Here is a 24,876-nt window from a genome sequence, read left to right on the forward strand (position 1 = left end):
GATCCTTGTGGATCTCTTACAACTTGGGATATTATATGATTCTGTGGTTCTATGATATCCATAACACACTTGTAGTAGCTGACTTGCACCCAGTAAAAATAACCTGATACCAACTTGCTAGTATCATAGAGCATTTTAGTGCTACAGTGTAGTATTACAATTGAGGCTGTTTTGAATAGAATTCAACCATAATCATTAATACTATTTAATGTGAGTACATTCCATTACTATTTCATTAATAACTAAAAAGGCAGAATAATTGCCATGGTGAACTGTAGTTTCTAGAGCCCCCCAAAGCAATAAAGAGCTAATCTAGTGGAAAGGTAATGAAATTGTCTAGGAAAGAACATACGATATCTATATGTAAGGGAACTGATGGGTTTAGTACAGTCCTAGCTGGCCTGCATATAAACATAGAGGCATATAGCAACACCTTAGAAATCAACTAGCAAATTGTGGCAATAGAAGTTATAAATTTGTCACATGCAATACATTGTTAACAATATGTTCAATTAAAACCAGCATTTTCAATGAAAGAAATGCATGAGAAATGCAGATGTAATTCTGTACACATTTTTATGTGTAAATATATATCACATATATATATCAATATATATCAAATAATGAGATCTTTCCTTGATTGTATGTTTAATGCTGGTATGCCCCAACTCTCAGTCATCTGGACTGATACTTCCAGCAAGGGGATAACCTTGGTTTAAACTCACAATGTATTTGCATGCTTACATGAGCTCTGTTGAAAGAAAAGCTGGCACAGCCACCAGAAGCAACAACATAGTTGATTAAACTATACTGAAGGACAACATATTTTGCTAATACTAACTTAAAAACGGGGAAATTACACCCCCTTCTCAGTCCTCATACATTGAGATTTCTATTTCTGGTTTGTGCTACATTCTGGAATTCATATTAAATCAAGACAATATTTTCAGATAAAGATATTGGTTAAACCAATCCTATACCAGAAAAAAAAAATAAAAAAAAATTTAGAAATCCAGTCCTTAAGCTTTTATAAATCTCTTATTGGGCACATGGTAACAGCATAGCAATTTGTGTTCTTAGAATATTAGTTCCACTTTGTAATCTGACTCCATCTGCTGAGTTTCTCCGTAGGGAATTTCACATAATTGTTCCTTCCAAAACAAATTCTTCACCATATAGTATTCTGTAGTCCCTACCCCAACGGTTATGTGAGGAATACACTGCCAGCTTCAGAGGTACCAATATCCTTCCACTATAATATGCACACTAAGAAAGTATCCAAGATGATGGAAGTGATGCATGGGTACAAGAGCCTGCATGTTACACCAGGCTGTAACAAATGGACTTTTCAAGACAATATCTTTTTTGTTTGTATCTGTGATAGGTCTGCATATATCTCCTCTATATATGAGCAGATTAGAGTGCACATGTGAAAGGAGTGAGGCTAATAAGCCATTCAAGCCTTTGACATAAAATAGGTAGGCATCCTGGTCTTAAATTAAGAGTTTTAGAGCATAGCAAATATCCCGATAATGTTATTATTTTTTTTTTTTTTCTGAGTAAAAAGCATGTGAAGAAATTTGGCTTTCAGTAAGAAATGCACCATTGAGTAAAAATGGCAGTCCTCAAATTATCTTCAGAAAAAGCTAAAAAAATTACCATAATCTTTTTTTAAGGAGTAGTATTGATTAGAGGGAAAACCAACCACAAACAAACAAACAAAAAATCCAACCACCCAACAAAACAAACAAAACCCCCAGTCTACTGAAACTACAGGGGAAACTTTAACAGAACCTCAAAACAAATTTGAAGGGAAAAAAAAAAATAATTCACCTAAGACATGCATGGACAATAGCACAATGATCTTGGAAAATATTTAGTATGAGAAATGTGGATACTACAGATATCTCTAAACCTTGTATTTGTTGAGAAAACCTGATATTGAGGATCCTAAGAATTTATATCTTTTGCTATCACCAGGGTCCAGGATAATGTTGACACACAACTTTATTACAGCCCTGGGACTAGAGCTCCAAATCTGGGAATGAACGTTAAGGTGTATTTTCAGCCAGCAAGGCTTCAGGAACAGCAATTAGTAGGAAGACCAGAGATGCTACAAAACTGAGAATGGTTGGCCATAAAAATTTCTAAACTGTGTGTAAGGGGTCTAAAGAACACCTTGCTTCCCAAGGTTTCCCAGCTCCGCACAGTCTTCTCCCACAACCGCAGAGTGTGGTGCTTCAGAGGTATTCTGTAGAATTCACTTAATTGTGATGTCCGAATGGAACGTATACTGTGTATTTACATTGGGTGTTCTCTTGGGGATAATTACTTGCTTCTTCTCTTCCCTCTATTCCCCTTTCAATATGAATTCTGATGTCTATATTTTGCTCATCATTACCAATCAACTTATGATAAGCTTCTACAAAACTTCGTTTATTGTTGCATGTAGGTGTCATGCAACAATAAAAGACAACTGGTCACAAGAGCCTGTCAGGCTCATAGGAAAGACTTGTAAAGGGTAAAAAAAAATCATTCTGTAGTGCTTTTCCTGCAAAAGTGAAACAATGCACATGAGTGCAGTTCATAACTACTGTTGCAAAAATATAGCAAGTGAAGAAGGATATTTGGGAATTTAAAACTAAAAAATGAAAGTTAAAAAAAATAGATGAGAGTAAGAGTTTATTAACGTTTTTGCCTAATCCAAGGCAACTATACACTGCAGCAGCTAAAAAATCAAAGGGATTTTCTATGTTATCCTTAGGTAATGGTAGGTGTAGGCATCGCTATAGGTGCAATTAAACCATACTAATGATAAGGAGCAGTAGTATTAGATCCTTGCATAAGGTAGCAAGAACAGGGATAAGACCAAGCAAGGATGTGGTGAGACCTATACTTGAGAAGACACCATCTCCTGGCACATCACAAATGGCAGAAGTCATTTTTGGGATATTTTTGCTGCAACCCAACAGCAAAATTTCTTACCTGCTTTAGTTACCACTAATTGGAGTTTAGGCCTCTATTTAGAGTACTGTTTCCTTGCCTTGACTTTTCTGATCACTTTTTACCCATCTTTCATTTTTGCTCTAGAGGAAAATAAGAAGTGTTATGAATACTTCTTTTGGAAGTGATGAATATGCCTGAATAATGTGAAGATCAAAAAGATGCATTTTTGCCATGGCATTTGCTGTTGCTTTTACAAGGGAGAATACATCTAAAAGTATTTATTTTAAACAGCTGTATGCATGATGCATAATAGTTTGTTGAATCTCAGTCATGCAACCCAGTTAATGTTAAGTTAAATCCCAGTCAAAAACTACGGTGAACAGCACAACTTGAAAAGAATTTCCCAATGAAATTAAACCACTGTTGGCATTTTGCTTGATATTACATACACTTTTTTTTTTTTTTTAATTAATTTTTTTAAAATTTTAATTAAAAAAAAAAAAGGATGACAAACTGGGTTTCATTGTGTAAAGAGAATCACTCATTATTATTTTGCTTGTTTCTCTCTGATCAAGTCTTAAAACAATTTAACAACCAAACATACACCCACTATTGAGAAAATTCTATTTTAAACTTTCCACAGAAATAGACTTGAAAATATATCAAATGTTTTCCATCTGAAAATAACACAACGGTATTATCATCGGGCATTTCTTATTGGGACAACAACAATAGTGCACCTATAATGTGAATCTACAGATGCATCTCTGTAGGTGACTATACTGAACTCGTCTTTACACACGTATAAGATTAATGTGAACATCTCTCCATGTCTACTCATATCACATTTTATCACATCCTACAACTCTTCATCACAAAATTTAAAATATCCCCTTAATTCCTTATAGCAACTTGTGTAGCTACCTAGTTGCCTCCAGGATTATCGTTCAAAACATCACCACCTGAGCAGTATAGCTGAATCCCTCTGCACATTTCATGGTCAGAAAACTGCTGAATCAGATAGCTACTACAGGGAGCATTAAATGACTCATAATGGCTTCTGAAGTACTGAGACAAGACTTTAGGAGAGGAAATGGCAATAGTCTAAATAAACTAGCACTTGTTTTCCCAGCCCAGCATGGAATTAGCTTCCCAGCCCAGCATGGAATTAGTTTCTGCCTCCCACAAGGAAGCCCAAAGTGCCATCTGGTAGCCAGACACAATTTGTGTTGCAAATGAACTGCTCAGAACCAATGCAGAATCAGCCAGAAGGCAGAGACCCCAAAGAACCATTTACTCTATTCTCCAGCAGGGTCAATGCTGTTTATGTCTGTCCTGATAACTATCTATCATGTGTGAAAATTCCCCAAACAAAAACCTATTCTAGTGCTTGTGCTTCAGTATCTTTAGTATCCTTACTACAGCCTACCTTTCTCTGGAGAATAGAAGATTCTCTCCTCCACCTCCTCCATAAGTAAGTAACCTTTATGGACTTGGAAACTTATTATGTTTCCAGTCAACCTCCCTTTTTTTTTTTTTTTTTTTTTTTTTTTTTTTCCCTGACTAAGGAATTCAGTGCACTCAATGTTTTCTTGAACAATAGGTTTTTGAGACCTTGGACAAGTCTTGCTGAGCCTGTTCTTGCATTGTGGCAAGCCAGGTGATGGCAATCATTACATTCAGCACCCACAATGTAGCAGGACAAAGAATTCTCCTCCAGATCATAACTATGGAATCATGCAAATGCTGTAAATTTAACAGCAACACAGTCAAGAGCAATAAATGGCAAGATGTTGTACTGTCTGATTTGCTATAGCAAACAAAGAACATGATCTAGGAAGAGATGGGAATGTTCTTCCTCATGTGAATACAAGGTTTTGGAGCACACAGAATCCCTGTCTTGAGTATCTTTTTTTTTTTTTTTTCCTTCTCACATCCACGGTGATTAAAAGTTAAAGGCTCTCATTTATACAAGGCAATGAGTTTCTAAGTAAGAAAATAAAGCTAAAATAAAACTGTAATATATATATTTTAAGTATGGAGTGAGACATTTCTAATAATAACTTATATTTTCATATCAGCCTTCTCTGTCCTTCCTCAGCAGGAAATGCATATTGAGACAATTAAGTAATATGCAATTAGTTATCAAGTGTTTAAAGCTTCTTACTCACCCACTGGAGACATTTCTGGGACACTGGCAACGTAAGGCCCATCCAGGAATTTTGGCTCATTATCATTAATGTCCTGCACTTTGATGATGAACTCTGATTCAGGCTCTAGTGGTTTCTTGGTGTCAACATCCACAGCCTGAGCCCGAAGTGTGTAGAAAGGTTTTTCTTCTCGATCTAGGCTCCTTATGGCATGAATGTCTCCTGTGGTCTCATCAATGGTAAAAACAGTGCCGGCACCATCTCCTGAAAGGGTATATTTAACAGTGCCAACTCCCTTGTCCAAGTCAGAATGTAGCTTGAGAACAAAAAGACAAAAAGGTAGGAAAGGAACATTAATGGCTTTCTCTAGGCTGGAAAGCAATTATTATTTTTTTTTTCTCTGATGTAAAATAGAAGGAGTTGGAGGAATCAATTTCCTAAGACCTTAACTGCCTCTAAGTGCACACAAAAATAAGGGTAGAATGTTAATGTTTTTATTTCCACCTCGTATTTCGGACAGACAGCATTTCAAAATTCTACCTGCTTTCTCCCATGAACACTGCTCACTACTTACACTGCAGTGAAACAGAGCTTCATTTCATTAGAAACTGAAATTAAAGACCAAATAATGGAAAAACACCAATAACCACATCAAACAAATGTGAGACGACATGAGAGGGTGTCAAAAACCTTCATAGGCATTTGCCTTTCACAGAAGTAGAAGAGAATCAGCTAATTTTCATTTCACACATAAGAGCTTGTTGAAATCCTAAACTCAAAGTCAAAAGTGGTTTAAAAAGGACAATATACTCCTCCTCAATCATACTTTATGCTAAACAGAAGTTAAAAATACTGCTTCCTATCCACAAATATTTGGTAATTTGTTTCTGTCTTAAGCTACTCAGAGGATGGTGTGAAGCTAGGCATTCTTCTCCTCTTTGGAAAAATATAGAAAAAAAATCAGTTCTAACTCGATCATTTCCACCTTCAATACCAATAAAAATATTTTCCAGCCTATTTGAATGTTAAATCTCTACTTCTTTTAGAAAATACTTGTGTTCAAGTTATTGGAGATTTTTATCCTTTTAATCATTCTCTAATGTAGCATTTAATAGTACTTAAATGTAGAAATTTTTGAAATAGAAATACAGTCTGATGAACTTCTTTCTCATATGCCTTTATCTGTTTTATGCTCATCCTTCAAATACAACTAGAAGTTCTGAATATATATTCAAGGTTACATCACCAATGCTGAAACAGCTTTTTAAATACTTACTTGCTTTTCCCATCTAATGAGAACTAAAGAGATCTGCTATAATGGACGCAGGTTGGAATGGAGTTTTCAAAAGTGAATTCCCTTAAGCAGTATAGTAAAGAGATTATGGATATACATGTAAGCTTTATTTACATGATGTACTGCCCAAGGTGAAACACAATAGAGGAAACATGGGACATGAAATTAGATTATGTAGAAAATGAATTACTGAGAAACTAAATGGTTTTGGTAATGGGGCAAGAAGCTAAGCTGCAGAGAAAGAGGTAAAGGTAATTATTAACATTTATTGCTATTGCCTTGAAATTGAAAATAGGTCCTTGTGACTGTGGAGGAGGTCATGGTTTGTGGGATAGAGCGAACATGAACGTAGTCTCTTCTTTGCCTACTTTTCATCTCATCATTCTTGCTCAGTGAATATACTGGATTCTGATTTTTCATCTGGTTGCCACCTACACAGGTTTTCAAATTATCTTTTGAGTCAGAAGTAAAGCATTTTGCTTCTTGAGCACTGGTTCACTGTGGAAAAATTCAAAGGAAGTTAATTCTTTTCCTCCTAGGGAGTTAAATATTCCTTCCTTGTGAAATGAAAAGATAATGCAGCCTGAGATAATTAACGTCTATTTCTTCCTCATCATTTTAATTTAAGTGGCTCACAAGCGTCCTGCTGTTCCATTATACCTTGCTCAGTTAAAACTTGGTATTTTCCTTCCATTATCAGATAGAGGCTTACAGACACACACATAGTGAAACAAAATAAAAATATGCTGAGAAAGATCAAATAAATATGTAATTTTATAAAGATAATTTTACCTTTTTTTTGTTGTTGTTTGTGTCACTGTATTTAAAAAAGACAAGAAAAGAAAAGAAAAAAGTCTGGGCTTTATTGTGAAGTCCACCTTGTTCCATACTCCTGGAAGTAGGAATATCACAGAGCAAAAGAATGTATCTAAGCAGGGATTTGTCAATAGGGAAGCATGCCAAGTATATTATCTCTACTCCCATCTCCTCATCAGACTTGGCACTAAAGCTGAGATGGTTGAGTGTCTTTCTGATTGCCAGGGTTTACATTCAACTAGTAACAAATCAGGCTGCATTGCATGTGTTATCTGAATGCTTGGATTATACTACAGAGAAATAATTCTAGCCGTTTCCCCTAGTTGGGGAAAAATGTAAAAAATATAGAATGAAGAAAGCAAAACAAGGACTCCTAAGAGGGAGGAAGAAGGAAATAAGAAGAGAAGCACAAGCGTATCTTTTTCAAATGTACTGGAGTAAAAAAAAATGTAATTGGCAGCATTAGCAATTCTACAGTTATAGATGTGTTTACTGTGCTTACTTCAGAAACATCACTCAGCTGGTATAACCTAGGAACCATTTCATTGATTTAACCAGATCTGTATTGTTTTGCATTAGCTGGAATCTGTCACATTGTGTTTATTTCATCAAACCACGCTAATCTGCTCACTTTGTTACAGGCTTCTCAGATGCCATTGCTGGACAATGGGCAAATGAATACTTATTTGTAATCCACATTGAGATATGCAATTTGTGGGGCAATTCAACATTACAAAGTGTCTAATTAGTGTAGTTAAATCGCTGATTGCTTTAATTTAAATTGAACGAAATTCTCCAGAAATAAAAAGGCATGCAATATTGACATTCAGATGAATGGACAGACAAAGAAGAACTAGCATTGGTTGGACTTGCACAGCGCTAGAAAGTAGTCTTAATTTTGAATGCTTTAAACTTTCAAGAATACAGTTTAGGCTAAAGAATAAGTGCCTGCTAGTGTGTCTTGGATTTATGTGCTACAAGCTGCTCTGGAAGAAAAGATATTTTTGTGTGTGTGTGTTGAAAATCAGACAGAAGAGTTGCAAGAGACTACTTTTTCTGACACTGTGCAGCAGTAGTTTTGTTCTGGTATCCCATTTTTCCTTGTTGCTTGTACTTCTGCATGTTGCATGTATTTCCTAATTCCTATTCTTTGCTTAAAACTACAGGACAAGAGAACAAGTACTCAAATCTTATTTGCGCCCCCCACCCTCCCACCCCCATTTACTTTTCAGAATTACTTGAATTTACTGTAACATTGAGGTACAAATGATTGCATTTTTTTTTTTCTGTAAATCCTAGATGTTAAAAATGCCACAAAGGTTTGAAAATGCAAAGCATTCATTTCCAGCATTGCTCAAATCTGTTCTGTTATTTTCTCTACCTAAGTAACGCAGAGACAATTTTTAGTGTCAGATTTTTGGGCAAATCTGCACCAAGTGTAAAATTTGTGATTTTTTGCAGCAAACTGTTAATGCAGAAAATCATGGATATTCTTCTGTGATGGCAGATAAAGATACGTGATCTATACTTCTTGCTAATGTGTGCAAACAGTAGCACATTTGGCAAAGGAATGACTGATAAAAAAATCAAGTATGAATAAGATGGGGACTATTGTGAAAAACATTGTGTAAATCTATGCAGAAACTATGGCAATGCTCTTGAATCACATCCAATACCAGATGCCAGACTGAGTCAGTCTGAGTCTAGTCCATGTGATCTAGCAATCTGCTCCAGGCTGTAAGTAGCTGAAAGCTAGTTTGCTTTATGGAGAAGAAAAAAGTTGGTAACACATCATCATCCCAGAATGGCTCAGGTTGGAAGAGACCTTAATGATCATCTCATTCCAACCCCCTGCCATGGGCAGGGGCACCACCCACAGGTTGTCCTAAACATCTCTAGGGGTGGGGCATCCACAACCTCTCTGGGCAACTTGTTCAAGTGCCTTACCACCCGCTGAGTGAAGAATTTCCTCCTAACCTGTAATCTAAATTTCCCTTCTATTAGTTTATAACCATTCCCCCTGTCCTGTCATAATGTGACTGAGCAAAGAGTTGCTATCCATCTTTTTATAAGTTCCATTTAAGTATTAAAAAGCTGTAATGAGGTCTCCCCAGAGTCTTCTCTTCTTCAGGCTGAACATCCCCAGCTGTCTCAGCCTTTCTTCATAGGAGAAGTGCTCCAGCCCTGTGACCATCTTTGTGGCCCTCCTCTGGACCTGTTCTAACATGCTTCTTGTGCTGGGGGCCCCAGACCTGGACACAGTGTTCCAGGTGGTGCCTGGAGTACTCACTACAAGCACACCAGGTAGAAATAATGTATTCAGTTCTTCAGGCAGTTATGTCTAATTCCTAGAAAGCAGTATGATTATTTACAATTTAGCAATAAATGTTATGGCAGGCCATAGCACTTCCTCTCCTTCCTTACTTCCACTTTTGAAAACAAAACCCATTTATTTGATTTGGTAACCTCTTACAAATGTTTACAATGTACCTCTGGAATTAATTCTGCAGGAAGTCAAATTCTTCGAAAATTCTTAGAAAAAAAAAAAAAGTAGGATTAAAAAAAAAAAAATCTCACAATATTTTATTAGGATATTTTCAGAATCAAACCATTGAAGGCATTAAAGAAAGCAGAAGAAAAACAAAAATAACACAACAACCAACCAACCCAACCAAATATTTAAATTGTAAAATACTCTAGACTTAAAATGAAATAACCACTGTATCAGTACATGATATATAAGAACAAAGGCTATGACATTCAATTGGATTGCTGTGATATTAATTTGACAGCAATACAGATATTTAAAAGTTGTTTCACAAATGGTCTCATTCACTTTCTGAATTTCCACTCTGTAAACAACCAATAAAATAAAATAAAAGGTAGAGAATGAAAAGAGGAGGAAATAAAAAGGTTTTAAAAGTCAAGATATGTTGAACATACTGAAATTGATACATTCACATAGTGATATACTCTGAGATTCAAAGTTTTATTCTATTGCCAATTTCACAGGTTTACAAAAATCATTCTTCACTTTATTCATTGCTAGTAGATCAATTTAAATGCTATATTGCATTCCATATCTGGACTACAAAACATTGCTGAATTGTTCCATGATATTAACCCTTCTCTTCATACACAATTGTACTAGTGAAAAATCCTATACCTATACAGCATTTTTCATTATGCAGCATGTTTTATGACCTTATTTCATTATTTACTCTGCCTGTATCTACTTCTAAGTATTTCCATTTGCTCTGTAGCTAACAGCTCTCCCCCTCCTGTTATTGTATACCATGTTCAATGAAAGCTATTCAAGAAGTAAAAACAAAACAAAACAAACAACAACAACAACAACAACAAACAGTCTCAACCTCAGTATTGCCTAAGACTGCAAACAAGGAATGACAGCCTGAACTGAGAAAAGGAAAAACCATCACTGATGTATGGAAAAAGCAGATGCAAGCAGAGATACTATGGCAATACCTTACTGCAAGTCTGTGTGGTGAAACAGGGATGGCCTCTACAGGAAGGAAGGTTGTAAATGAGCCTAGAGGAACCTTTGATACCAACTGTCTAAGAAGATTCTATTTCAAACATTCCTCTTTTCAAAGATGCTTATTTATAAAGATACGTAATATATAACATGTATTTTCTATTGGTAAGCATTCTATGGTCCACACAGTTTCATTTAAAACTGGTCATTAGATTCTCATTTATGGCTTTTATACAAATGCAATTTTTAGTTCCCACTAAAAAAAAATAAAAAATCCCAAGATACAGGTTGGTGGGGTCATAAACTTTAATTCAGGAAATCAACTAACAAAAACAACAGTAATGCAATTGCTGCTAATCAAATCAGATATTTTTTCTTTCCTCCTGTCTCCACTACATGCACACACAGATACACCTTCCAGAGAACATTTAGAGACAAGGCAAAATCTACTCATGAAAAACTTCATGTAAGTGTTTCTTGACGCAAAAAATTTGCATGACTTAAGGCACCTTCTGAATACTCGGTTAATGTGCATTAAGGCAAGAGCGCAGACTAAAGCTCGTGTCAAGAGGAGTTACGACACTACTACAAAATAGGTATATGGAAAGAAATAGCAGCTAAAATTATGGGGTTAAAGGAAGACGAATAAAAAAGGAAAATAATAATGGTTTATAGAAGTCACTTGGAAAAGATAGTTTTATTCCCTTATAAGACTGAATACTATCTTCAGTAAGAAGGGTATCTCTGTACTAGTTTTGTATAGGACTTTTAGAAGAGATGTCCATTCTTAGTCCTATGACAATATAAAACAATAATTAAATACTTTAATTAAAGGATATATATACAGATACATAATAAACCAAAACTAAATATATATTTGAGCTAGCAAGCTGTACATAGCTTCTTTTCTACTTATAGCTTCTTATCTACTTCCAAGAATTGGCATTCTTTTCTTTCTAACTTTTTGTAGAAATGACAATAAACAGCATAGTTCTACGTTTGGAAGTACCTTCAGTATACTGTTCAATTTAGATCAGAATACTTTCTTATTCAAGAAGAAATAAATAAGAAGGTTTTCTATTTTTTTTTTTCCTTAATGATTTGTTTGGCAAATAAAGCTGAGTTTTATTTAAATTAAATCACTGATTATCCAATTAAATAAAAACATTATCTCCTTCTGTCACAGGGATTTAGTTTAAGCATACTAAGTCAGACCAAACTTTTCCAATAATGAGAGTGGTTGCCAGTTAGTAATATTGATGGCAAATAAGTCATTAGTGAGGAATAAAAACAGTATCTGACCTGGTCAGTTCAATGAATACTCATCTGAGCATAACTGACTTGAGGGTCTATGTATTTTTATTCTCCTATTCTCCTCCAGGAGAATATTTTTGTTGCATTACTCTGAATTAAAAAATAACACTTGCAAAAGCACATTCCAAAATAATTATTTTTTTTTTTCTTTCCAGATAAATTCCTAAACAATTGCACATAGGAAAAAAAAAAGTTCCTAAATGTAAAAATAAACTTCCACTAGTAGAATATTAAAAGAATAAGAATCTATCAACAATATTTCCTTATAACTTTCCTTATAACAAGTAATTATACAGGTAAGTTACAAGTTGCATGTATTTTTGATGAATTCTGATTTTTGCATTATCATTTCAGCCAGAGTTGATGCACACAGAAATATTCTGTCCTGATCTCTCTTAAACTTCAGAAGTTTAGTAGTATTTATTTAATAGTATTTTCTAAAGTATGTGAAAATACTTTTTGAACTATTCAGTACTGCTGGACTGATCAGTAGGTGTTCTTTTACAAAGTCTATTAAGAGCAGCATTGTACTTTACTCTCTGTGCAGATGCAATTCATAAGCAAGAGTTGTGCTTCCCACTCTCCTTTAAACTTCATTTTCTGAGACTTCACTTGGACCAGTACAGACTGCTAATAGAGACACAGTATACACTAGAGTAAAAATTTTTTTTGTTTGTTTGTTTGCTTGCTTGCTTTATTTTCCTGCCAGAATCACTTCACTTATTCACTTAATTATGTAAACTAACTCAACAGAATATTATTTTATGAATTAGACATGTCTTCAGTGGAGATCTTGCCATAAGAACTGTGTTAGGTATCAGATACAATATTTTTTTTCTAAATTTTTAGCAACTGTTCTCCTCAGAAATTTCCATATTGTCACACCTGCCTTGTGAATTTCAGACTGCCAGCTTTTGGGTGCAGGTACAGTCAAGTTGAGATGAGGACCAAGAGGCTTTCTGCAGCACTGTGCTGTGGTGCTCACCCGATTTTGCTTCTGCTTGGGAATGTGGGATATTTTCCAAAGCCCTGCTGTTTTGCTGGATATGGGAACAGCTGATGAGACGATGAATCCATTGAAGCCTCTATATATTACCACAGCACAGTAGCCACACAATCACAATTTCAAATAACAGTATTGGCCATTAGACAATAACAAAAGACAACACTTGAGGAAATATAACAATTTTCAATTTCTCATTTCTTAAATGCACTTTTATACATTTTGCTGAAATAATATACTGTATGCAGCTTACTGGTGGCAGCTCAGTGGAAAATGCTTTCTACATCTCATTACATTCTTATAATTTCAGAATTTTTTAAAATAACAGAAAAAGAGAAGGGGATTGTTTCTGAAACCCTGAGGTCAAAAGACCTCAATGCATCTGCTTGGAAAGGCAAGGCTGTGCCATGTACCCCCATGTACAGATGTGGCCTTTTCCTTACTTTTTACTATCATGTGTTTAAAATGTGTTTAAACTATCTTCTGGTTCAAAGGAATCTGTGCAAGACACTGCTTTTCATAAATGAATGCATTTCAGCAGACACCAGTGGAGCTGGTTTGATCTTATACCTGTGAAAGCACTGGTGCCCCCTCTGTACCAGTGCCTGGCTGGAATCCTGGTGGCTATGTGGGAGAATAATGCTGATGGCTGAAACTGAGAAATGAGAAAATGAAAGCTGCCATAACAAAAGGACTAAGGAAAAATCATCACAGATTTAGCAGCACATACTAGTATTCCTTTACAAGGCAATACTTTTTAATTCTGAAAACTGAATGAAGGAAAGAAAATATTACAATCTAATTCCACATTCTTGCTATTTAATTGTACAGTATCTGGAAAACACCTAATTGCTGTAATTAGTTTATTAAAACAGCAAGTACAAAGGTGTGTTGCTCTTTTTAGGTAGAATATATGATAGTAGCCTTTCCCTTTTGAAATACAAATCATTGTAAGAATAGCAAGATTTGCATCTCTCTGGATACCACATACTGACCAGAATATATTATTTTGCATTATGTTCCCTGCTGTATCCCTTCCATAACATATATAAAAGATCAGTGCAGGAAAATATGAATTATGCTGTAAGAATAATTATAATAAAAAAGATCCTAGTGACTTATGATGACAGTATATAAAACATGCTACATCTGTAATATAATTTCAAAGACATCTATTAGCAGAGAGTTTATAATTTCTGCGGACTGCCTGATTGTATTTATCAGGACTGTTTCTGTGAAGACCTCCAGATAACCACTGCTGAAGTTAAGAACAAATAGGAATGTTCTATTGCAAAGCACCACTGAAATTAAGCTGTTGGCAAGGTTAGATATTTTCGGTGTAAAATAAGGTGTTTTTGCTTGTGAAGTGAAATGACAAGATCTATTTTCTTTCAAGGTTGTTTGAAGATAATCCATTTTCTGTAGAATTGTACTGTATGATGTCTTAAGCTACAGGGTACAAAATAACATGGTTTATTTTCCTTATTTCTTATACGTTAACTACTTAGGCTTTACACTGAAAATACCATTAACCACAAGGGACACATGCTTGATTACCAAATCCAACATGATCGATCTATGAGATTTCTCCTATCATCTAATAATGGGTCATGGCATTATGGACAATGCTTTTCTTGAGATTTAATTTCCCATGGAAGCTATAGCTACAGCTGCTCAATTCCAGGGCCATTTTTTCCCTCACAGGAACTGCCCTACTGATGCCAGTGGGAATACCTTTGTGTAGGCTGTAGGATTAGCTATGGATATGTCACAGGGAAGATAGTGTGTCATGTGCCACTCTGCTTCTGAAGTGACAGACAGGATGACATTTGCCTGTTGACAGCCAACACCACAAGAGGTGGGCTGGGAATGACACCCGCTGGAGGGGATCACGGCTCTGAGCACCCTCCAGTTCCTTCCTGAGGTAGCGTTAACTTCACTGCCCCAAATGGCTGGAGGCAACTCAATTCCTTTGAACTTCTCTCCAACGTAATGTCCCATCTAGATAAAGCAGTTGAATAGCTGGCCTTTGTTAGCCTGGCTCTTCTGAAATTAATTACAAAAAACAAATTTCCTGCTGGAATTGCTCTTGAGAAGGCAGTGACCTGTGCTAGGGACAGTGAGGAGGAGCTGGAGGGTAATATTCACTTCCATACCACAACTGGACCTTGGAGGACAAATCTGTCTTCAACCAAGTACCCATAAACATAAACATAACCATATATTATAACCATAGTAGTCATGAAGCCAATTATCTCCTACTGTTAAGCAGTCCCCATAACAGAAAACTGAGGTTACAGGTTAGCTGACTTACATAGCCATGGCTGTTCCAAAGAAATTGTGCTCCTGGCCATGAACAAAGAGAATACCTAACCAGACTCTGTCTCTCTGACTCAGCGAAATGTCCAGAGGCCACTCCTCCTGAAAGTCAAAGATATAATTTAGTGCCCAGAAGCACATCATCCATAAGACTCCCTGAATTTGGTTTACCCTAATTTAGGCAGCCACAGTTTTATGACATGGAGACATGGAAGGACACAGATCACCCTATAGAGTCCTGTTGCATTACCCAGTGGTCCACCTATCCTGAAATCTTTCTTGTGTGTATACACAAAAGATAATAATAATAATTAATAAGAATCACTGATGAAAAATACACAAACTCCAAGTGTCCTCAATGGAAGCTCTGACGCCAATCAAAAATAAATGGTTCCTGTAATTAGAAAACAAAAAGAAAGGCTAGAGCTGTAGGGTCTCTTGTCAGATAAAGACATTCTTGGAAACATATGCCAAAAGAGTATCAGTTTAAGTCCATTGCATTTGGAGAGGTCAAAGATTCTAAACCGATTATACAAGCTTATGCTTAATTTGACATTGATTGGAACTTTAAGTAGCAAATAAATCTTCTGCTGTTTCATTTTTTATTTATTTCAGTTCCAAGCTGATCATGGGTGGGGGGAGGTCTAGAGCAAAGGCCTGTTAAATTCTGTTGGTGCTGATTAAGCTTTCTTCTTTTTGATCTTAAAACATTTTTTTTATTTCATTTTTTTTTTCTTCACTGACTACATTGCAAATGAATATAGAAACTCTCTTCCTCATGTATTTAAATTTAATGCTATGTTAAACACAAAAAACGTGTTCTGTAAATTACACGTGTTGTAACGCACTGTCAGTTAAGGTGTCTCTTTTTGTTTGATAATGACACTTTAGAGCAGGCAGGGAATGACAGAGTAGAAAGAATCTGCCTCAGCCTGTCTATCACTGTGACAAGGCCTACTATCATAAGCTATGTGACCACTTCTTTTTTCTGAATTAAAAAAAAAATAAATCATCTTAGATCTTATAATAGAGGTAAAAATATACATATATTAGAGGGATAATTTTCAGACATTTAAAGGCATAGAATTTTATGAGTGGAACAGAGTATCTTCTGAATTTTTAATCCCCTTGTCTTAATTTACCTTGGCCCAAAAAATGCAGACAAGCAAACACACTACAACATAAAATAAAGTGCAAAATAATCTAGCTGTCATGAATCAACAATACTAAATGTGTATGAGATACAGCAATGGATGGTACAGCAGAGAAGCCGTAAGACTTCTCTGTACCTAGTGCACAGATGTCTCATTTCTAATAATGCACAACCAAGTTCTAGCTGCAAAATTTCCTCAGGAAAAAAAAAAAAATAATAATAAAATATATATATATTTAAAAACCATATTAATGAAATCACATTTTCACACAGTAACTGTTGAATTTCATTAGGTTTCAGAAGCATAAGAGTTGTACTTTTTCAACATGTTCTTTTATGTTGCTGAAACATTCAAAATGGTTTTAGGTTGAATGTTATTTGGCCATGAAGCTGTATCATGGTGTGCATTTGCGACAGTGTTTGAATCAAACTTCCTGCAACTCTGAGATCTAGGTATAATTCAAATAATGGTCCAATAAACAGCTAACCTACTTTATTATTATTATTATTGTTGTTGTTGTTGTTGTTGTTGTTGTTGTTGTTGTTTTAATTACTGGCTAAAGCTGGTTTTTAGTCTAATCAACCTGCATTCTTGTCTCTGGGACCAACAAAAAAATCTAGTAAATACAGTATTGGAAAAGATTAATGAAAAGCAGATTAGCAATTTATGAAATTTTGTGGCCTGAATGCAGCAAGTATGTTCAATGAAGATAAAAAGAGAATGAAATTAATGAAGAGATGCTACAGAAAGAGGAACAGAAGCACATTTTTGAGGTAGCTGATTTAATGTAGTGATTCTGGAGGAAGGAATGAAAGTGCTTAAGGAGTACATGCTTTGCTGGCCTATTTGCACGCCATCTCTTGCACCATGGTCTCAGCACTTTAACCTAACACCATTTCCTATGCAGAACAATGCCTAAAATCAGTGGTGGAAATAGAGGTGTTCTGGAAGAGGGAGAAGGCCTCCTTTGGAAAAAAAAAAAAATAACTTCAAGCTTCCTTAGAATGAGAAAAATTTTATGGCTATAGCTGTCAGAGATATGAGTTTTATTTCCAATTTTGGAGTATTAGAAATAATAAGAATGGGGTCAAATCTGCAATTCTTTACCTAACTATACTTATAGGATATAATTTAGGCCTCCAAGAACCAGTCATTTCAATAGATGTATATGAGGTGGTATTGATGATATTAAAGCACAGTAAGTTAGAGAGCATAATAAATAAAACAAGTAAATCAGTATATTACAGATAAGTGACATACTGCATAGTTTGCATTTTCATCTAGCTTGATTGAAAAATTGTTTAGCCATTTTGCAAACATAATAAAATTTCTCTCTTAGTAAAGTATTTTCATTAATCAATCTCTGGATGGGATAAAAGTAGGTTCTTAAGGCATAGGTAAAGTATCAGACAGAATTTGTTCTTCAAGCTTGGATTATTTAAAACAAGCAGCATTTATACAGCTCTGTGCAGAATTAATCAAACCACAGAAATCCTGTATGTGTCGTAAGCTACTGATACATTTGTATTTCACATATCATTAACTGCACTGCATAAGAATATTGTAATATTGCTATGCCTTCTTTTTAATAAAAAATTCAGACCTCTGTACCAACAAGCAAAATAAAAATATCTTCTACAGCTCAAGCCTAAATCATTTCTGCTCAAATGGAGCAGTTTAATCATAAATCTGAATGTTGACTGTTTTCTGGATTGTCCTAATGCAATTAGTTAAAAAATGTATTGAGTTTACAAGTGGTTGTCTTCTTGATATAGCATTTACTTGCAAGATTTACTAATTTTTTTAATGGATAAAGAAAAATGTTCAGAAGAATCAATTAGTGGAGACTACAGTCCAATACCTAAAGAAATTAAAGAGCTGTGTAATATGGAACAGAAATGATTGCATGGCCATGGTAAAATATCAGTTATCTGTAACTGTGGCCCTACTTATGTTTTATACTGATGAGGTGAAATCACAGCCACTTCTGCTGCTGCTACCTGGAATGGAGAAGGAGGTGAAGCACACAGAGAGTCATTTTACCCCAGAGAGAGAGGGCAACGAGATTATTGCTACAGAGACTTTGAAGAGGGAAAAAGGAAGAAGCAGATTAGAGAAGCTGTGTCTGGATGGGTTTCTATTCCATCTCTTTTCTGATAGAGCTGCTCAGTGAAATAACAAAGGTGTTAATTTGTTTCTAATCCTTCCACACATGGTTCTTACAGAAGTCCTGGGGAAAATAATTTACAAGAGCAAAATCTCTCCAGGCTCCAGAGAAACCTAAATGTGTCTATAAAGGTTAAATCTGGGCCTTGAGGAAATCAATGGCAAAACTCCCATTGTCTCCAATATAATTCAATAACAATTAGGGCCTTGTGAGTACTAGCAGAGTACTCTCCCACACAGTACTAGCAGGGTACTCTCCTGCAGAGTGACAGTAAACATTTCTTTCGTTTCAATTCGCATACTTAGGTTAAGTTTTCTTTTCACTTTTAAGTTTTAACAAAGCAAAGATGTCAAAATGTAAACAACAAAAGTTTTTTCTTGCATGGAAATCATTTACCACATACATATACATATATACATATATGTGTACATATAGGTATATACGTATATATACAAACAAACACACACACATATATATGATATTCCAGAATGTCAGATAATACTCTTTGATTACTTCAAGATTCAAGAGTTGGACTAAACAACCAAATAATGCTTTTTGCAGTTTTAAAAATAAGCCTTCAATTAGACAAATTATTGTGAAATCCTTCTACTGGTGCAGGCATTACTAATTATGTGACTGGGGTTTTATCTATTTATTAATGCTCACAGAAGTAAGGCTCCTTTCACTGATAAATGTTGCAGCTATTGACAGTTAAATTCAGCTGGATTTGCAGTAGCTGATGATTACAATCAAGGAAGTAATTTTCAAAAAAGGAAGTATTTTTTAGCAATTTCCATAAAACATATTCTTTTGGCATGACAGATAACTTGCACATGCAATTTTTGAATGTAAGAACAGACTTGAATTTTAAATAATAATAAATTAATTGTCTGTAGACCTCCTAGGCATCAAACATAATCTATTTCCTTTGCAGTCTGCCTTTATGTTTTCATGGATTTCACAGAATCAAAGAATCACAGAATTCTCTAGGTTGGAAGAGACCTCCAAGATCATCAAGTCCAACCTCTGACCTAACACTAACAAGTCCTCCAATAAAACATATCACTAAGCTCTACATCTAAACATCTTTTAAACACCTCCAGGGATGGTGACTCCACCACTTCCCTGGGCAGCCTGTTCCAATGCCTAACAACCCTCTCAGTAAAGAAGTTCTTCCTAAGATCCAACCTAAAACTCCCCTGGCACAACTTTAGCCCATTCCCCCTCATCCTGTCACCATGCATGTGGGAGAACAGACCAATCCCCACCTCTCTACAGCCTCCTTTAAGGTACTTATCAAGAGCGATAAGGTCGCCCCTGAGCCTCCTCTTCTCCAGGCTGAACAAGCCCAGCTCCCTCAGCCGCTCCTTGTAAGACTTGTTCTTCAGACCCCTCACCTGCTTGATCACCTTTCTCTGCACTCGCTTGAGCACCTCGATGTCCTTCTTGTAGCGAGGGGCCCAAAACTGAACACAGTACTCGACGTGCGGCCTCACCAGAGCTGAGTACAGGGGGACGATCACTTCCCTAGCCCTGCTGGCCACACTGCTTCTTATGCAAGCCAGGATGCTGTTGGCCTTTTTGGCCACCTGAGCAAACTGCTGGCTCATATTCAGCTGACTACCAACCAATACTCCCAGGTCCTTCTCTGCCTGGCAGCTCTCCAACCACTCATCTCCCAGTCTGTAGCTCTGCTTGGGGTTATTGTGCCCCAGCTGCAGGACCTGGCACTTGGCCTTGTTGAACTTCATGCAGTTGGCCTCAGCCCATCGGTGCAGCCTATACAGATCCTCCTGCAGAGCCTTCCTACCCTCAAGCAGATCGACACACGCACCTAATTTGGTGTCATCTGCAAACTTACTGAGGGTGCACTTGATCCCCTCATCCAGATCATCGATAAAGGTATTAAAGAGGACCGGCACCGGTACCGAGCCCTGGGGAATGCCACTAGTGACTGACCTCCAACTGGATTTGACTCCATTCAACACGTCTCTTTGGGCCCAGCTATCCAGCCAGTTTCTAACCCAACGAAGCGTACACCAGTCCAAGCCAAGAGCAGTCAGTTTCTCGAGGAGAATGCCGTGGGAGACGGTGTCAAAAGCCTTGCTGAAGTCAAGGTAGGCAACATCCACAGCCTTTCCCTCATCCACCAAGCACATCACTTTGTCATAGAAGGAGATCAGATTTGTCAAGCAGGACCTGCCTTTCATAAGCCCATGCTGACTGGGCTTGATCGCCTGCTTGCCCTGCAAGTGCCGCGTGATGACACTCCAGATAATCTGCTCCATGAGCTTCCCTGGCACTGAGGTCAAACTGACAGGCCTGTAGTTCCCCGGGTCTGCCCTCTGGCCCTTCTTGTAGATGGGCGTCACGTTTGCTAGCCGCCAGTCAACTGGGACCTCCCCTGATAGCCAGGACTGCTGATAAATGATGGGAAGTGGCTTGGCCAGCTCCTCCGCCAGTTCTCTCAGTACCCTCGGGTGGATCCCATCTGGCCCCATCAACTTGTGCACATCCAAGTGCCGTAGCAGGTCGCCAACCATTTCCTCGTGGATAGTGAGGGCCACATTCTGCTCCCCATCCCCTTCCACCAGTTCAGAGTACTGGGTAACCAGAGAACAACTGGTTTTGCTGCTAAAGACTGAGGCAAAGAAGGCATTAAACAACTCTGCCTTTTCCTCATCTTCTGTAACTCAGTTCCCCCCTGCAACCAGTAAAGGATGGAGATTCTCCTTAGTCCATTTTGCATTGCTGTATTTGTAAAAACATTTTTTGTTGTCTTTAACAGCAGTAGCCAGATTGAGCTCCAGATGAGCTTTGGCCTTTCTAATTTTGTCCCTGCACTGCCTCGCTACATGCTTATAGTCCTCCCGCATGGCCTGCCCACTTTTCCAAAGATTATAAACCCTCTTTTTTCTCCTAAACTCAAGCCACAATTCTCTGTTCAGACAGGCCGGTTTTCTTCCATGACAGCTCGTCTTTGGGTACGTGGGGACAGACTGCTCCTGCACCATTAAGATTTCCTTCTTGAAAAGCGCCCAGCCTTCCTGGATTTGCAACATAATTGTCAAGTTCATCATCTTATGACACTTGATCCAAATTTAGGAACCAGGATTGAGAAACATGTTTGTCCCTCTCTAAAAATACAGTGTAAACACTTATGACTGATGATAAAGACTGCATTTCTACTTTGTTATGACAAAAAATATTTTCATTCACTGAATAACACAGAATCTCTGCTGTGAATAAGTCACTTTAAGAAAACATAATTCAGTGGAAGTCGATGAATTTTAACTATACATGAAAGGCATACTTACGGAAACTACAAGTTCATTAGTAAGATCACAGAACAATGCTATCTATCCAGAATTAGATCAGTTAATGCTAAACTAATTAGCATCTGTTTGTTAATGAAGCTCCTATTCTAGCAATATTTGCACCATAAATTGAACTGGATTTAACAATAAAGGATAATGTAGTCTAATTTACATAGGACAATAAGTCTATTACTTCAAGAATCCAATTCATTCAGGAACATAATGTATAAACAGAGTGCTTTTGCTTAAACCTAATCAAAGAATGAACAGGTAATTACACTTACTGACTAATGAATTTGCCAAAAATGAGCAAGCCAGAAAACAGGAATTATTTTTGTTAATCATCTTTTCAAAGAGAGTACTTTACTTTAGATATAAAAACTACTGTATCTGTAGAAAGGCAGTGTTTCTAATTCTAGCAAAATACTAATTATTATTAAAATACTTATTTTTAGTGTAAAATGAGTTGTTACAAAATCTCATTTCATTCAAGGATGTCTGAAGGTGATTTATCTTCTGCAGACATGTATAGATTCAGTGCAGTGAAAACTGCCTTACAAGAGTGTTCTCACTATGCAAATATTGCATTATACAAACAGTGCACTAGGACAAGGTATATTTTGCAGTCTCACTCAGGAGACAAGTTCTACTTTCTGGACAATGATCATAGCACATGAATATATGAACACAGCATGTAAATATATGAGCATAGCATATACAGCCTCTGCAAACACAGTGTGCAAGCCACCTGTGGGAAGACATGTAAGGCTGTGCTCTGTATTCCTTCACTTTATTTATGTATAGGGGATAACAAGTAACTGCCAAAACCCATATCCACAGCAGGGCATGTCTATTTGTACTAGCCACCTGCCCCACAGAGCTTGTTCAATTAAAAGAACAATGGGGAGTTTGACTCAATAAGAACAGGAAAAGAAAAAGGCTTTGTGCAGAGCTTGCCATTCCTACTCTCACCTTCCACACTTGCACAGGGAAACAGCTATCCTTGTTGAGCTGCTAAAAGATCCAATTTAGAGCTACATCTTTTACTCTAAAACTAGTTTTTTTTGAGAGGCTGGCTTAGGGGTATGAAAAGAATAAGGCATTCACTTATAGTGGACCTTTTTAAGCTTTCAGAATAGATTCATCCCTCGCTGGCATCCAGCTGGCCTTGTTCTGAGTGCTGCAAAATATGCTTGAAAAATCATCCAGAACAGACAAAGGAAAATATTTAGGCAAAAACAAGCTTTTGATTTACTATATGTGTGCCTTAAAAGTGCATATTTTTCATTTTAATGATATATTTACACAAAGCATGAATTGGTGTTGTGGGATGCCAAACACCTGTCACAGAATGAAATTTCTTGCAATGAAATCATGAATAAAATGTTTCCCAGCACACTTACAATCTTTTCAGGATGATTTTTTTTTTTTTTTTTTTTAAGAATTCAATGGAATACTAAATTTGCTATAAATATATATATATTTTTTAAAAAGGCCAGAAACAGTGACACACCCCTGCTAAAGATTTTGAAATTCATAAATGCATCAAGATTTCTTTGCTAATTTGTTCATTAACTTAATGACCCACTTAGACTGTTCTTAGCCATCATAATTAACAAGGCATTATGACGCCAATCACCCATAAGATACAAATAAGATTAGTTTGTTTTAACGAATACTTAGATGCATTGGGGGTTTCATTACCGGAATAGATGGTACCTGGAGAAATGGTAATTTACTTTCTTTTAAATTTGATACACCAGCTGCAGCTAGTAGTGGTGTAGCCCTTCTGACTCCTTATAGTGTCTACTTTGTAGTCAACTGTGCTAATACTATGCACCTCAGGTGAAAATGTTAGGGCTGGTGTGACTCGATTATTAATGGCCCTGTGGATCTGACTGTGGAATATGGCATTCCTTGGGATTTTTCTTTTTTAGAAAAAACTCTGACCTGGTAAAGCAGAGATAGTAAACTAAAGATAAATGTTGATCAACAGATGAGTATGTGCTCCAGCCAGGCTGGGCTGTACAAAGCACAAGTAAGAAAAAGGCACATGCCTATCTACAGACAGGTTACAAAGACGTGGTTACCCATCTCAGCTGGAGGATACTTCTCCCCGTCCAATGCAATGCTCTAACACGTACCCCTCCTCAGCAAAACCACACAGACACACCAGAACCACTGAGGGAAGGTTGTAAGGTGCTGCCAGATGACTTCCCAAAAGTGCAAATAAACCTTTGTACTCCCAGCATTACTAAGTTTTGTGGACTGACACTTCTGCTACAGCTACTTTTCTCCCGCAGGAGAAGGAAACGTGCCATGCCACACCAGAGCAGAAGATACCAGCCCTTTCTCTACTTTGTCCATGAGAACTCCTACATTCCCTTGCTGAGCAGTACTGTCTGCTGTGTAAAGAATAAAAAGTACTTTCCCTGTGGACAAGCAAAGCAATAATCTAGTCATGGCAACAGCAAATTAGCAACATATACCAGCACTGTGGAAAGTTAATGATACTCCAATTCTACAAAACCATGTTCGCAGAAGAACTGCAGATGATAACTCTACATCAATATACTCAGGGCATTATCATACCTACTTCGAGGAAAGGAGACCCAGACAAAGAACTAAAAGGGTAGAAAGTAACTCAACAGTACAATTTGTAAACAGTATTCAGTCAATGTAGTGACTTCAATGACAACACTCTATCTTTCTGCTGTTTTACCGCACAACAGCAGCTGTAGATGAGCATTACATTTTTCATTTAAGCCACAGAACCTCAAACACAGATCGTGGAAGTGAATCAGAATCATCTCACTTTATAAGCTGGGAACACCTAAGAAATGATTGATCCCAGTAACTCCAGCTGATCCTGAAGAAGAGCAGCTGATGATCTCGACAGA

The 24,876-nt window shown here is 36.8% G+C and overlaps 1 protein-coding gene across 1 annotated transcript in view; it reads right to left on the reverse strand.

Moving 5' to 3' along the window:
• The window catches only part of CDH12 (cadherin 12), a 235,661-nt gene that overhangs the window by 123,355 nt on the left and 87,430 nt on the right, over positions 1 to 24,876 (reverse strand). The window contains 1 exon segment of the mRNA XM_032181376.1: positions 5,118 to 5,412. Coding sequence (XP_032037267.1) covers positions 5,118 to 5,412 — 295 coding nt within the window.

This window comes from Aythya fuligula, chromosome 2 (assembly GCF_009819795.1).
Source record: "Aythya fuligula isolate bAytFul2 chromosome 2, bAytFul2.pri, whole genome shotgun sequence".
In the NCBI taxonomy this organism is placed as follows: domain Eukaryota; kingdom Metazoa; phylum Chordata; class Aves; order Anseriformes; family Anatidae; genus Aythya; species Aythya fuligula.